We start from the raw sequence: 14,638 nt of genomic DNA on the forward strand, positions 1-14,638 counted from the left end.
GAATTATATGAAATAAAAAATTAACACTTTAACATTCATCAACATTATATTAACGACCTGAAATGACAGAAACCATCCTTGAATATTAAGTATATGACGTGGTATTTTAGTGTTTTACTTTGGCCCAAGCCCCGCCCACTAACATGGAGGAGGTGGAGCTTATGATCTATAAGCTACTGCAGCCTCCAGCCACCAGGGGGAGCTCTACTCGCTTTGGATCCACTTTAGAGGAGCCTCCAGGCCAACCAGGAAGTTGATCCACAGGTTTGGATACAAACTTAAGTTTATTTATGAAGATTTATGAAGATTTAATACATTTTATGCCACAATCTTTCCTCCTTTCACCATCCAGAGTTTGAAAGAAATATTAGTTATTATATATGAAGATTTTATTGGTATAAAAGCTCAAATGAACGTGACCAGATAAAGAGCTGAGTATAAATGAGAGATTTAAACCAGTAATTCTCATTTTGATTTAGATTTTGACTTTTTTTGAGGAAAGATGCTGAAAGAAAATGGTGTTTTTTGGTCCAAACTGTTAACAGATAAACTTTATAGCGTATGGCAGGTTTTGACTAAAGAAAAAAGAAAATAGTAAGTGAAACATCATTTTACATGTTAGAAATTAAATTAAAAATGTTTTAATATCCTGTGAAGACAAACGGTTGATTATATTAGATTTGTTTAAAGAGCATAAAAGTAGAACCAGTCAGACTTTCATCTGTGGTTCAACTTTAGTTTCTCATTCAGAGCCGTATATCAGAGATAATATAATATAATATAATATAATATAATATAATATAATATAATATAATATAATATAATATAATACGGCTGTTTTCATTGTAGCGATGCTGACGCCTGCTGGTGAGTTCTTGCACCTGCAGTTAAATTAAATCTATGTATTATATTTAAAATAACACAAACTGCAGCAACGTTGAGTCTGTTTCTAACATTTTCAGCCACTTATTCCCCATAAATGAGAAAACTATTTTATAGTGAGCATAAATTAAACTATTATCTATTATATAAGGTGTTGATGATTATATTATATTATATTATATTATATTATATTATATTATATTATATTGTTATTAGGAGTTGTTGTTGTTCTTCCTCTCCTCCTCTTCTCTTGTTCTTCTTTTACATCCCAGAGGTTTTTTCTAAGTAGAAGTCGATCTTTTTGAAGAATAATTTGTACCTCTCGAGCTTCCGTACTCCGGAAGTAGCAATCGCCATGTTAGCTAACATTTAGCCGTTAGCCGTTAGCATTGATTGCAGAAGGACGAGACGAGATGTCACCTGTTAACATTTCACGTTGTTAAAGCATCTTTTTCCTCTTAAAAGTTAATTTAAACGATTAATTAACTGGTTTCCAGTTGACCTGAATCTAAAGGTGAGTTAATTAAAGAGCGGAAGACGTAAACTTGTCGTTAAACTGTTTTTTTTAGTTAAGTTACTGCTTCGGGTTAAATGTAATTAAAAAAACAATATATATATATATATATATATGTTCATAAAGACATTTAACCCTCAGACTTAATTACACACATTTTTTAATGCATTTGGGCAATTTTTTTTGTTCTTTATCGGGTCATTATTTTTCGTTTATATGTTGGTGCATGTGGCATTTTTTTGTGACAAAATCTACAAAGTTTGAAATGAAAAAAAATCCAATTCACCAGAAAAATGTACTAACCTCTGGAGTGATTAAAGTTATTATTAAAATTATTATTAAAATTACTATTAATATTTTTAAAATGTTTTTTTTTTCTGCATAAATCTCTTAAACCATTTCAGCAATTTACTAAACATTCAGTCATTAAGGTGTTTTTAACCCTTTAAATCCCTGTTTGATCACTTAGAGTAAGCTAAGCTAAGCTAAGCTAAGCTAGCTCATGAACGCAAGCACAAAAACTGACGATGGGAAAAAGACTGATTTTAGTGTCGAACACTAAAAATGACAAAATGAAACCCTGATGTTGCAGAATGGAAGTTTTTATTTTATTATTTATTATTAAAATGTGCTCGTAGTGGAAGTCAATGGGGCTCGTTTTTGTGGATAGTAAATTTAAATATGATGCTACATAAAAACTAATATGCAATAATCAAGTCAATATTTTAGATAATCTTGGTCATATCCACGATTGATTTAGAAAAAAATGTCTCCTGTCATTATTTTCATGGAAAATAGCTTTTCTTTGTTAGTTTTTTGTAAAAAAAAAAAAAAAAAAAAAAAAGTGACTTTAATCCAACTGGTATTTAAAGGGTTAAAATACGCAAAATGATAGAATTTTTGGTATTTTTGCGTAGTAATTTATGCAGTTTTTATGCAAGTTTGAACAGCGCTTTTTTTCACCATTTTTTTATTATTGTATATATAAATATGTGTGTGTATATATATATATTTGTTTTGTTTAGTATTTTTTGTGTACATCTTTGCCTTTAATGACTCAAGAGGGAAGTAAATTAAACTGATGTCTGAGGGTTAAATATAGCTTTAGGAAACAATACAAAGAAAAACAATAACTAAATAAACGTTTTGTCACGGAATGAGTTTTTATTTCTAATAAAAAAAAAAAGGCAGTAACAACAGGTGAAGGTGTCAGATGAAGCAGACGTGATGTATTTCTCTTCTCTTTTGTCCAGATGTCTCATAAACCTCTGCAGCCTCTGGCCAAGACGCTGATAAAGGCCGTGATCGCTCTGGAGATGGTCGGCGTGTTCGGGGTGTACGCTTTGTTTTTCAAGATGAAAGACAGTCAAGGTATCGACGTAAAACCAGCTGGACTCAGGCTGGACTCACTCTGAAATCATAAATCCCCCCTTTGATTCATTTATTTATTTTATTTATTTATTTTATTTATTGCAGATTTCCGCGGCACCATGAACAGGAGGTTCCCATCGATTCTAGAAGGTAAGAAATAATCAGTTCTTGAATAAATGTGCTCGTTTCTACCAACCTACATAGGACTGGACCAGAACCAGGACCAGGAACACATGGTGGAGACATGATCCAGATTTAGATGGATGGAAGGATGGAAGGAAGGAAAGGAAAGGAATAAGGAAGGAAAGAAGTAAGAAACTAAGAGAGGAAAGGGAAGAAGTAGAGGAGTAAGGAAGGAAGGAGAGGAGGAAAGGAATGAAGGGTCAGGAAGGAAAATAAGAAGGAAAGAAAGAGGGAGTGGAGGAAGTTATTTTAGAGACAAAACTGAGTTGGTTCTAGTCGTGTTGTGTAGTTGTTTGTGTGTAGAATTAATTACATAAAACTACGGATGTGGTCGGTTACAAACGTCTGTTCATCAGTGATGAGACTTTAACAGGAACTAGAAGCTTCAGGTCTAATCTGAGTCTTTGTCTCTAAAATAAACTGTCAGAGTTTTTCCATCTGGTTCCTAAATCTGGATCATGTCTCCAAGTCTCCAACCATGTGTCCCTGGTTCTGGTCCAGTGGTAGGTAGAGATCCATCAGAGACAGCAGCTGATACAATATTCTACTGACCACATGGTGGCGCTGCTGCTGATTCACACACAGACTGAGACCAGATCTGGAGACACATGTTAATTTATTAATTAATACCAGGTGACATCAGATCGTAACCTAGCAACAGTGAAACAGGAAGTCATGACAATAAAAAAAAAAGTCTTATTTTACAAAAATTACTTCCTGTTTCCTCCCAGTTTACTACCAGTCCAACGAGTGGGCGGGAATCTACGGCATCCGAGAGCGAGACCGGGAGGCGTGGGCGTCCAAGCAGGACTGAACCGCATGATGTCATCAGCATCATCATCAGCATCATCAGCGTCTACTTCTTCTTCTTCCTCTTGTTGCTGTTGAACGTGCGGCCGAACGGCTTCTTCTTGGTGAACGCGCTTTTCTTCCTCCGCAGCGTCTTGACGTCGCGGCCGTGGATCCAGTCGTCACGTTGAGCTTCCCACTTCAGCTGCTTCACAGCTGGAGACAAAACAACAAAACAGCAATGAGACGACGTCCAAACGTCCACATCTGAGTCAACGTACGGGAAGTTTAACGGTTAAAACTTTTAAACGCTCTAATCTGAGACTTTGATGATTTTCCTTCTTTAGATGTGAAGGAATGTGAAGCTGTGGAGGTTTATTTTTTTCTTTATATAATAATAATAACACTTTCTTATTATTAGACTGTGGTTCATACATGTGAACTAAATATGGACAAATGTGTGAAGATTAAATAAAGTATCAGGAAAAAGTCTTTAAATAATTTTAAATCTCCACAGTCTAAAAAAACAGGTTTTAATAAGTGGCGTAAATCGTTATTATTAAATTAGACCTGAGGACGTTCAAGTCTTTTTGTTATTTTTCTTTAAAGCTGGTGACGTTTCTGTTATTTGGTCTAATCCGCCGCCTGCTGTAATGAAGTGTTTCTAAAGAGGAAAGACGAGTCGACTCATGTTGTTGTTCTGTTTTATATTTTAGTGACTGATTTTCTCTCTGGAGACGTTTTTAATGCTGCTGGTATCCAGTCAATGAATAAATAAATAAATAAATGAAAATAAATGACTGTGTCTCTTATTTCTTCATTAATGATCCTACTAATTAATTAGTTTAAATCAGTAATTAAAGAATTACACATTTCCTGTTTATATTATTAATTATTACAATTTAGATGAAACTGATTTTTTTAAATGTCATATATAATATATATTTTCTAAAATAAGTTCCTTTTATATATCTTTTTTTTTAAATTTATTTCTTTTATATATTTATTTCCTTGTCCTCTTTGAACCATTTGAACTATTTTTTTAAAATGAATGAATTGTTCATATATTTTATACATTTGTATATAATTCTAATAATTATTATCAATTTTTCCTAGAATTTATTGTCAATATATTTTCTTATGTTTCTTTTTATTTTTACGTATTATTTTTTTCCTGCTGTTTAACCTGAAACACGTCCTGTGTGTTATTAAATATTAATTATTATTGAATTGGTTGTAAAAAGTCGCCCTCGCATATTTAAACGAGGCCTTTAAAGAGACTAAAATTAAAATCTAACTTAATAACCTTTAGTTACTGAGGCCTTTGACCTTATTTATCCTCAGTCTCACCTGCTTTGTCTCTGTTGGCCACAGCGTTCAGGCCGATGTTGTCAAACTTGGAGCCGGCGTTTTCATCCAGCAAAGAACCAAACTGAGAAAATAAAACATTCAGATCAAATAACTGAAACAAACATAAAACTCAACAGAGCAAAGAAACAACAGGAATAAACTTAATTCACCTCTTCAGCCGAAGCAAACATGGCTCCGTCCTTCTTCTTCTTCTTCGGTTTAGAACCTGGAAACAGGTCGAATAAATAACGAGTCATTAAATAATTAATAACGAGTCAAACGTTAAAAACACGAGGAGCTGGTTGAAGTTAAACTCTGACCTAAAGACCCAGAGAAGTCCAAGCTCTCGGAGGACGTCCTCTTCTTCTTCTTCTTGGCTGGAGGACTAACGTCAGGAGCTTCATCGTCGTCATCAACGTCGTCTGAATCTGCAGAAGAAGAAGAAGAAGAAGATTTGTTTTTTTTCTTATTTAGTGGAAGAAGAAAAGTGGAAGGTGGAAACGTCACAGCTGAAAAATATTTAATAAGGAGACGAAGGAGAAAAAGAAGAAGATAAATAAACACAAATAAATAAATAAATGAAAAACTACGAACCATTGAATGCAGCATCGTCCTCGTCCTCCTCGTCCTCCTCGTCCTCCAGCTCTGGGACTGAACCAAGACACAAACGTTCCTCCAGTTACTATCAGATCAGACTCTAATCAAACCATCACATCAACACGTCGTCTCCTACTTTCATCATCGTCGTCTTCGTCTCCGTCTCCGTCCAGATCCATGAACGTCCCTCCGTCCTCGTCCAGCTCGTCCCCAAAGTCCTCCTCGTCCATGCTTCCCAGAGACACCTCCTCGTCGTCCAGGTCGTCCACGTCCGAGTCGTCCGAGTCCTCCGAGCTTTTCTTTCCATCTTTACTCTTCACGTTTCTGACAAACAGAGAATTTAAAAAACAGACGTTTGTTCTTGTTCAACAGATGAAGAAAAAAAAATAATAAAAAGAAAAGAAATAACACCTGAAATGTTTCAGGATTTTCTCAAGTAGAAAAAAATAATGAATAAAAAAAAATTCACCCAATGATAAAATAATAAAATAAACAATTAAAGAAATATTTTTTAAAAATATATGAAATAAAAATAAAAAAGAAATCTATTTTAAAATATATATAAAATAATTATATTATAAAATTTTAATTTGAAATTTTAAAAAATATGCAAATTAAATCAAAATATAGAAACTATTAAAAAAACAACTTCTACATCAACTCAACATGAGGATTAACGTCAGTTCTCTACTGTCCCTAATAAAGTGGCCACTGAGTGTAAATATGTGACTCACCCTGCGAAGTCCAGATCATCATCAGCCAGATCAGTGAAGTACGAGTCGCCCTCAACCGAATCTGTTCACACACAAAAAAACATTTAATTTAATTAGAAACAATCTGGATTTATTCAATCACACAAAAAAATAAATGTTAAATTAGAAAGACGACATTATTCTAGAGGCAACTCATCAAAACCAGCAGGTGGCAGCAGCCAGAGGATAGTATGAGCTAAGAGGATAGGAGGAGCTACTGTTAGCTGGGAGGCTACTGCTAGCTGGGAGGCTAGGATAAGCTACTGTTAGCTGGGAGGCTAGGATAAGCTACTGTTAGCTGGGAGGCTAGGATAAGCTACTATTAGCTGGGAGGCTAACTAGGAAGTGTCTCCACTCACCGAGTAGTTTCTCGAACTCCTCGTCGTCCACGTCCTCGACGCTCTCGTTGTCTCCGCCTCCATGTGGCCGACGTAACCTCTTCTCCTCCTGACGCTTCTTGAAGAATCTGCCGGTGGAAAAAATAAAGAAATACACAAATTAAATAAATAAATAACTAAAACAGTGAAAACAGATTAAATTTATTTGTGAGAACTGAGCCTCAGTTTTACCGGTGGAAGAATATTTCATCGACGGGAATCTGACTTTCTTCTTTAGACAGAAACTCTTCACCGTTGACTGAAGACAAACACAAGACAATTAAATAATAATTAAACTTTAAACAATTAATATTTAAATAATTAAACTTTAAACCAAACTAAAACTAATCTCAGCTGAAAAAAACATTTTTACTGTAAAAACATGTTGAATTAAACATTTTAAAGTTTCAACTGGACATTTCAAAAGCAACAAAGTTAATTAAAACTATTTAGATGAATTAAAAAGCAGGTGTTGTTTGTGGTGTGATGTAACTCCAGAGGGTTTGAAGGTGGAGGTGAAGGATGATGAAGTCTGACCTGGTAGAGAAGTGGCTCCTCTGTGTTTCGACATCATCGCTGAAGCGTCTGTATTTTCTGAGAAACAACAACAACATGAAACATCGTCTGCAGCTTCTCAGCCACTTTATTAGGTACAGCAGAGCATTCGTTCTGATGCTGCTGCTCATCTTTATCCTTTGTCCGTCCTTTCTATTATTTATCACTTTATCTATATTACACTATATTTAATTGAATAATACTTTATTCAGTTATCTGTTTTATTTTCTTACGTCGTTCTTTCTATTTATTATTTTTCTATTTAGTTCTTTTATTTATATCTTTCTTTCCTTTTTCTATTTATTTTATTATTAATTCATTCAGTCATTCCTTTATTTCTTATTTATTTGTCTTTCTTCTATTTGTTTTATTTATTTATTTCTTCCAACATTTCTCTTCTTTCTCCATCCATCATTTTTTCTTGTCCTTTTTTCTTTCTTTCTTTTTCTTTTCTCTATATATAATTTTTAAAGGACAGATATATTGCAGCGTATTAGCACCAGCTAATACCTAATGAAGTGGCCACATAGAGTCATAATAACAACAACAACAATAATAACAACAACAATAATAATAATGTGTTTACGTTTTCCCTTCAGCTGTTTTGGGTTTCTGAAGACGAACCGATCCAGGAACCTGATGAGGGTGAAGTCCTGCAGAGGGTCCCCAGAATACTGGACGGACCCCCCCTTAAGGACACGAGGACACGAGGACAGAGGAAACATTAGGACAGAGGACATAGAGGAGTGAATATTAAATGTGTGACTGTTCAGTTTTACCTCCAGGATGGTTTTAGCAAACAGCGACACTGACGGGTGGAAATGTAGAGCGAGCTGCAGAGAAGAACAGACCGTTACTACTTCCTGTTCATTAACTAATTAATCCATTAATTAGTTAATTGATTAGGCCGTTACCCTCTGCAGCTCCCACAGAGTTGAGTGATCGGCGCCACAGAACAACGGGTTCCTGTGCAGAGGGTCGTACGTCTGTCTGCTCGTCCCCCCTGCAACGAAAACCAGTTAATTTAAAGAGCGTTTGGTTATTAGATTTAGAAAAATAGAGAAAACAAATCATCATAAACCATTAAAGCTCTTTTATGTTGGATAAAGATGGAGCAGCTTCATCAGGAGGTCTCACTCTGTAATAACTCCACCCAAACACTAGGTGGTGCTGTGTCTTATTTTATTATTATTATTTTTGCTCTTTGTTCAGGCTGCATTAATAAATAAGAAACTGTTCTAAATTGTTTGCCTGGTTAAATAATAATGATGATATAAAAAATGTAAAAATCAAAAAATGTGATAAAATATATATATATTTTTTTTTTTAATAAGTTAAATTTAGGAAAATTAAACAACAATATTTGATTTGTTTTGCTTGCTGCACTTTTTCTGACTTTCTTAAGAAAAAGAAAAATGTGTTTTTATTCTCTTCGTGTGGACCAGGATCAGTTGTTAGTTTCACTTGTTCAACAGATGTTTTCTTATTTATTTGCCTTAAGAATAAAACTTTAAACTGGTTTTATTCGTTGCGTCTAACATGTCTGAGTACATTTAATGGGATTTAAATGAGCCGAGCAGAAATTATCAGATTAATTAGTGATAAAATAAAGGAGAGATTTATTGAATGTCTTCTTTCTATCACTCTACATTTTATTTATGCTGAACATATTTAAATTCTACCGTTGTCATCATAGAATCAGTAAGAACACTGATATTTACTCCACTCAGGGAAATAAAACCACCATCATTTGATTTTGTTAACAGCTGTAGGATCTTGGATGGTTGTTTTTAAATATTTAAAGATGTTTTAACTGAATGAAAAGTAAATGAATTAGGAGTCAGACCTTCCAGGTTGCGGTGATGTACCCATGATGCTTTGGGTTTGGCCTCCACCGTCTCCGCGCTCGTCTCCGCTCCTTCCTCCAGTTTATCGGCGTCGACGAATCGCTCTTCTCCATCGTCGTCCTCGTCTTCCTCGGCGATGTCTTTGAACTCCTCCTCTTCCTCGTCCCCGTCCTGAGAGAAGACGACAGATGAGAGAGATGATTACAGGACGGGATCAGGAAAAAGAAGCTGAGACGGTGAAATGTAGAAAGACTATATGGAGTCACAGAGAGGAAGAGGAGGAGGAGGAATGAGACAAAGAAGAAGAGAGGTAGAGGAGGAAGAGGAAGAACAAGATGAAGAAGAGGGAGATGACAGAACAAGAGGTAGATGAAGAAGATGAAGATGAGGATGAAGACAAGGAAGACGATAAAGAGGATAAAGAGGAAGATGAGGAAGACGATAAAGAAGATGAAGATGAGGATGAAGACAAGGAAGTCGATAAAGAGGAAGATGAGGAAGACGATAAAGAAGAGGAAGATGAAGAAGATGAAGAAGAGGATGAAGACAAGGAAGACGATAAAGAGGAAGACGAGGAAGTTGATAAAGACTAAGATGAGGAAGTCGATAATGAGGAAGACGATAAAGAGGAAGATGAGTGAACGTTAACAGTGTAGATGTAGTGAAGAAAGGACGAAAGATGAGGAAGTCGAAAGACAAGTGAGACACATAAGAGTGGCAGATGGAAGTTGTAGATGAACGATAAGATAGAGAGATGAAAGATAAGAGGGAATAGAAGTACTAAGGCGTGCGAAGTAGAATCCTGTCTAACCTTGTTCTTGTGTAAATCGTTGACGTTGAGCCAACATGGCGCCATGTGGTGTTAATGACCGTTTGTAGATTACGTACTGCTTTTATTAATGTGTTATGTTTGTGGGTCTCACCTGCCCTCTGCATAGTATGAAGACCGTTGCTCATCACCTCCGACACCAGGAACAAAGCTCCACAGGCGAAGTTGGCGTTCTGCTCGGCGCTGACCTGCAGCAGCCGCTTCACGAAGGCTTTGACGCGTCGCAGCGTCACGTCGGCCTTCAGCGATTTATACAGCAGGTTGAGGAACATGCTCTGTCTGGGGGAGGACGACAGGCCGGGGTCCAGCAGCTTCCTGGAGGGGGACAAGAGACGGAGACGACGTCCTTAAGACGAGACGCAGCAGGCAAAAAACCCACTGGGCAATCATTAACATTCATTAACATGTCTTCTATCAAACTAGTTAATAAAAAGTGGTCAAAACGAACATTTAGGTTCTATTTCACTACCTTTAATTTAAATTGTCTAAAAGTCATCTTTCTACTATGAGCTTTGCCTCTACTCAGGCATATGAGGTACCGTTGTGGTACGTTGTGTTTGGTCCACGGTTCGTTCTTGCTCATGTGAATTAACTGAGCGTGAGTGAACAAATTAAGATGGTGGACATGGGAAAAGACTTGAGAGGGAGGCCAGGAGTAGGAGCAGCAGAGCAGGGACCAGGACATCAGCGCTTGGCTATCAGCAGCTACTAGACTCTGGACAAGTCACCAGTTCATTGTAGAGCAACGATTCCTAACTGAATGTTTCTGCAGCCTGTGGGTTCCACATATTATCTCCCTGGAGTCACTCGGGTCAGAGGCTGCAGCCAAACAACAACAACAAACTCTGAACGCTGCAACATTTAAAAGAACAGAAATGTTTCCTGGAGACTCATCTTCCAGAGAGGGTTAGGGAGTTTATGGCAGCGCTGGGGGACCAGAACATTTCTGGAGTAGAGAACACAAGGTACGAGCTCAACTCTCCACATTAACTCTGACTGGAAGAACAACTAGAACCAGAAAAAAAGAAGTAGAACCAGACTAACTAGAAGAACTAGAACCAGAAAAAAAAATAAAATAAAACCAGAAGAAAAACTAGAACCAGGCGAAGAAATAGAACCAGAATAACTAGAAGAAGAAATAGAACCAGAAGAAAAACTAGAACCAGAAGAAAAACTAGACCCAGAACCAGGAAGAGAACCAGAAAGAAGAAGTAGTAGAACCAGAACCAGAAGAAGAACCAGAAAGTAGTAGTACTAGAACCAGAACCCAGTGACCAATGTTCCAGAGAGGGTCAGGGACTTTACGGCAGAGTTGGAGAACCAGAACATTTCTGGAGTAGAGAACACAAGGTACAAGCTCAACTCTCCACACTACATTAACTCTGACTGAAGAAGAACTAGAACCAGAAAAAAGAAGTAGAACCAGAAGAAAAACTAGAACCAGAAGAAGAAAAACTAGAATCAGAAAGAAGAACTAGACCCAGAACCAGAAAGTAGTAGTAGTAGAACCAGAACCAAGTGACCAATGTTCCAGAGAGGGTGAGGGACTTTATGGCAGAGTTGGAGCAGAGAACCCAACGTACGAGCTCGTCTCTCCAGACTAACTCTGACTGTGGGAGGTGTGAGGTTCTAGGGTCCGGTGGTGGTTACCTGTACAGAGCCACGTAGTACCGGTCGGAGACGCTCTGCTGCGAGTCCATCACCTGGAACAGGAGCATCAGCGCCTGCACGGCCGTGTTGAACTTGACCAGGTGAACCACCTTGAACAACGTGTCCAGCTGCTCCTTCACCTTCTCGTCTCCGGCGCTGGCGTAGGGATACGCCCGGTTCACGCCCGACAGCAGCGCGCTCAGCATCTTGGACTCGATGTCCTTCTTCTTGACGCAGGCGCGGAAGAACGAGAAGTAGACGGTGACGAGCTTGGTGGCGAGCTCGGCCTCGTCGTGGCTCAGCATCACCTGGCTGAGGAAGCACACGGCGTAGTACTGGCCCTTGGCGCTGATGTTGGCCCGGAACATGAGCCGCTCCACCTCGGCGCACACCACCACCTTCATGTTGGGGTGTTTGTGCAGCAGCGTCTCCAGGAGGTAGGACGCCTTCGCCGCCGTCTTGTACTCGGGGTCGCCCAGCTTGTTGACCACCTGGATGAGCAGCGCCCTCTCCTGCTCCGGGCGGCTGCACAGGAGCTCGTGGGCGGTGGCCAGCGCCTTCGCCTTGGTGGCCGGCACCGTGTCGTGGGCCACCGAGTCCAGCGCCGCCACGAACTCGGCCACGTGGTGCTTCAGCTGGTGCTCGAAGTACCAGAGGACGAGGCGGCGGTCGCGGGCGTCCCGGTTGCCGCTCGCCTTCTCCTCCAGCTGCTCGAACGGGTGCTGGGCGAAGGCGCGCAGCTTCCTGTCCTCGGGCAAAAGGCTGGACAGCAGCAGCTCCCTCAGAGTGTCCAGCGCCATCAGACCCATCCGCCGGCTGCCCTTCTTCTTCACCATGGCCACCAGATTCTCCACGTGCTCCAGCATGTGCACGGGGGCGTCCTGGATCAGAACCGTCATGGCCGCCATCCTGTCCGCCAGCACGCCGGAGGAGACGACCGTCTTCATCCAGGCCGAGTTGGCTCCTTTCTGGAGGCTCTTCTTGTTCTTGTAGAGCGCGACCTCGGCCTCGTACAGCTGCTGGGCCAGAGTCTTGTACTGGGACACGAGGGAGGAGTCCTGCGGCGAAGACGAGCCCTCGGACGAGTACTCGAGCTCGAACCACTTCCCTCCCGGTTTGATGAGCAGGGCGTCACGCCGCTGAAACTCAAACACGTTCTGCTTCAGCTTCTTCCCCGCTGCCGCCTGGACGTCTTTGGTCTTCTTCTCCGGAGGCTGAGCAGCTTTGGTCGTCTTGGAGGTGGACGCCTGCTCCTCCGCTTTCTTAACTTTCTCCTTTTGAATTTCCTTCTCGCCAGCCGAGGCTCCGCCCTCCGGCTCGTCCTTGACGACCTGCACGTCGGCGAACGCCCGGATGCCCAGTTTGGTGATGAACGCCTCCAGCTCGCCCTCCTCCAGGTCGTCTATCGCTCCTTTCTTCCCTCCGTCCACGAGCTCCTGGGAGTCGTCCAGGCCGGAGAGGAGGATGAAATCAGCCTGAGGACAGAAGGAGGCGAGATCAGAGACGGGCGTCCACATACTTTTGGATAATCTGGTTTTAAAGAGATTGTAATTTATTTGTAACTTCTGTAAAATGTTTATTTGAAACCCTTATATATTTTGATAAATTATCTTTTATTGATATTAATTTATTTTATCTTACATGAAGTCATTCACTTTATATTATAAATATTTTTAGTACTACATTATTTATATGAAATATACTAGTTGTTTTTGGAGTCACACTAAATTTAATCAATATATATTTTTAGTAATTTTTCAGGTCATATTTTAAGACAAATAATGTTTTATTTGTATTTATTTATTTCGTCTTACATACTTTTAAAGCTATTTAATTTATATTGTAAATATTTTATGTTCTGTATAATGTATTTTTTAATGTATTTAAGCCTGTTTAAGTATAAATTAAATATTAACCATTTATATAAAGACCATTAAAGCAATGAACACGTTTTTTAATCCAAATATCATTATTTTAACGTAAATATTCAATGACATTATTGGAGCAAACTCATTCAAAATTAACAGAAACATAAAAATAAAATGATAACTTAATTAGTTGAATATTTGTGTAAATAAACCCTTTTTTCCTCACCCGTGTTCCTCCGAGTCGCAGAACTTCGTCCAAATTGAAGTCGTCGTCGTCCTTCGTCGCTTCCTTTCCGCCTCCATCGTCCACGTCTCCGTCCACGTCTCCGCCGCTGTTTTCAGCATCTTGTTCGGCGTCTTCAGCCTGAAAAGCCGCTTTATTCGGAGTTTTGGATTTTTTGCGGAGCTTGTTTTTCGCTGCCATGCTTGTGCTACATGAGGAGGAGACGTGACCCGGATGTGGAAAGAATCACTTCCGTTAGTGAAGTTGCCAGGTTTCATTAAAACCAAGTAGTAAAATCAGGGCTTGATACTTTCCCAGTTTTAAACACATGAATTATAAGAGTATATAAAAAATATTTTCATGTGTTCTCAACGTGTACTTTCTAAACAACTTTAAATCGGTACCATTGTTTCCACTATATGGACCTAGATGAGAAACAGCGAGTTATATCGTTTCTTTTAATTAACTCATAATATCCAACATTTATCAATATTTCTGAATGAACTAAGCAAGCCGAATTTGCTATTGTGGTATGTCGTTTGACACTAGAAATGTAATTTCTGAAAAAAAGTATTCAATTTTGTTCGATGTTGAACAAAGTGTAAAATCTTGATAATTCTCGGGCAAGTTCGGAAGGATTTCGTATTTCTGATGTATAAGCGGGTTTGCGGACGTTTATCTGACAAGATTAAAACGTACTCACTCTAAAATATTTTCTGGATTCCGTTTTCATATTTTTCTAAACATTTGCACCTGAAATTAATGTTAACTGGGCAGGTTTATGAGGTTTACCGTCCAACCTGGCAACGCCGTTTTATACGTTGTACTTGTTTATACGTTTTTTTAATTTT

At 38.8% G+C, this 14,638-nt stretch overlaps 2 protein-coding genes across 2 annotated transcripts; one reads left to right on the top strand and one right to left on the bottom strand.

Moving 5' to 3' along the window:
• The first annotated feature begins 1,251 nt into the window (after nucleotides 1–1,251).
• LOC124998727 (protein CEBPZOS-like) lies at nucleotides 1,252–4,527 on the top strand. Its single transcript, XM_047573220.1, has 4 exons — nucleotides 1,252–1,396; nucleotides 2,650–2,767; nucleotides 2,873–2,917; nucleotides 3,682–4,527. The coding sequence occupies exons 2-4, from the start codon at nucleotides 2,650–2,652 to the stop codon at nucleotides 3,762–3,764; spliced, it is 246 nt and encodes an 81-aa protein (XP_047429176.1). The 5' UTR covers nucleotides 1,252–1,396; the 3' UTR covers nucleotides 3,765–4,527.
• Nucleotides 3,548–14,029, bottom strand: cebpz (CCAAT enhancer binding protein zeta). The gene is made up of 17 exons (XM_047573221.1): nucleotides 13,791–14,029; nucleotides 11,697–13,171; nucleotides 10,145–10,361; nucleotides 9,217–9,388; nucleotides 8,285–8,373; nucleotides 8,150–8,203; nucleotides 7,957–8,059; nucleotides 7,353–7,409; nucleotides 7,008–7,074; nucleotides 6,798–6,904; nucleotides 6,421–6,481; nucleotides 5,823–6,010; nucleotides 5,684–5,740; nucleotides 5,410–5,517; nucleotides 5,260–5,315; nucleotides 5,090–5,171; nucleotides 3,548–3,955 (listed from the first exon to the last, which is right to left on the bottom strand). Exons 1-17 carry the CDS (start codon nucleotides 13,986–13,988, stop codon nucleotides 3,807–3,809), a joined length of 3,240 nt encoding a protein of 1,079 aa, XP_047429177.1. The 5' UTR covers nucleotides 13,989–14,029; the 3' UTR covers nucleotides 3,548–3,806.
• Nucleotides 14,030–14,638: the final 609 nt, after the last annotated feature.

The sequence above is a fragment of the Mugil cephalus genome, chromosome 21 (genome assembly GCF_022458985.1).
Source record: "Mugil cephalus isolate CIBA_MC_2020 chromosome 21, CIBA_Mcephalus_1.1, whole genome shotgun sequence".
Classification (NCBI taxonomy): domain Eukaryota; kingdom Metazoa; phylum Chordata; class Actinopteri; order Mugiliformes; family Mugilidae; genus Mugil; species Mugil cephalus.

Excerpts from the sequence above, each read along its gene's own strand:
- LOC124998727 (XM_047573220.1), top strand. The coding sequence starts at position 2,650 with ATGTCTCATAAACCTCTGCAGCCTCTGGCCAAGACGCTGATAAAGGCC. Across the intron at positions 2,768-2,872 it reads CAAGATGAAAGACAGTCAAG|ATTTCCGCGGCACCATGAAC; the intron begins GTATCGACGTAA and ends TATTTATTGCAG. Across the intron at positions 2,918-3,681 it reads GTTCCCATCGATTCTAGAAG|TTTACTACCAGTCCAACGAG; the intron begins GTAAGAAATAAT and ends GTTTCCTCCCAG.
- cebpz (XM_047573221.1), bottom strand. The coding sequence starts at position 13,988 with ATGGCAGCGAAAAACAAGCTCCGCAAAAAATCCAAAACTCCGAATAAA. Across the intron at positions 6,482-6,797 it reads GGAGTTCGAGAAACTACTCG|ATTCGGTTGAGGGCGACTCG; the intron begins GTGAGTGGAGAC and ends GTGTGTGAACAG. Across the intron at positions 5,172-5,259 it reads TGTTTGCTTCGGCTGAAGAG|TTTGGTTCTTTGCTGGATGA; the intron begins GTGAATTAAGTT and ends TTATTTTCTCAG.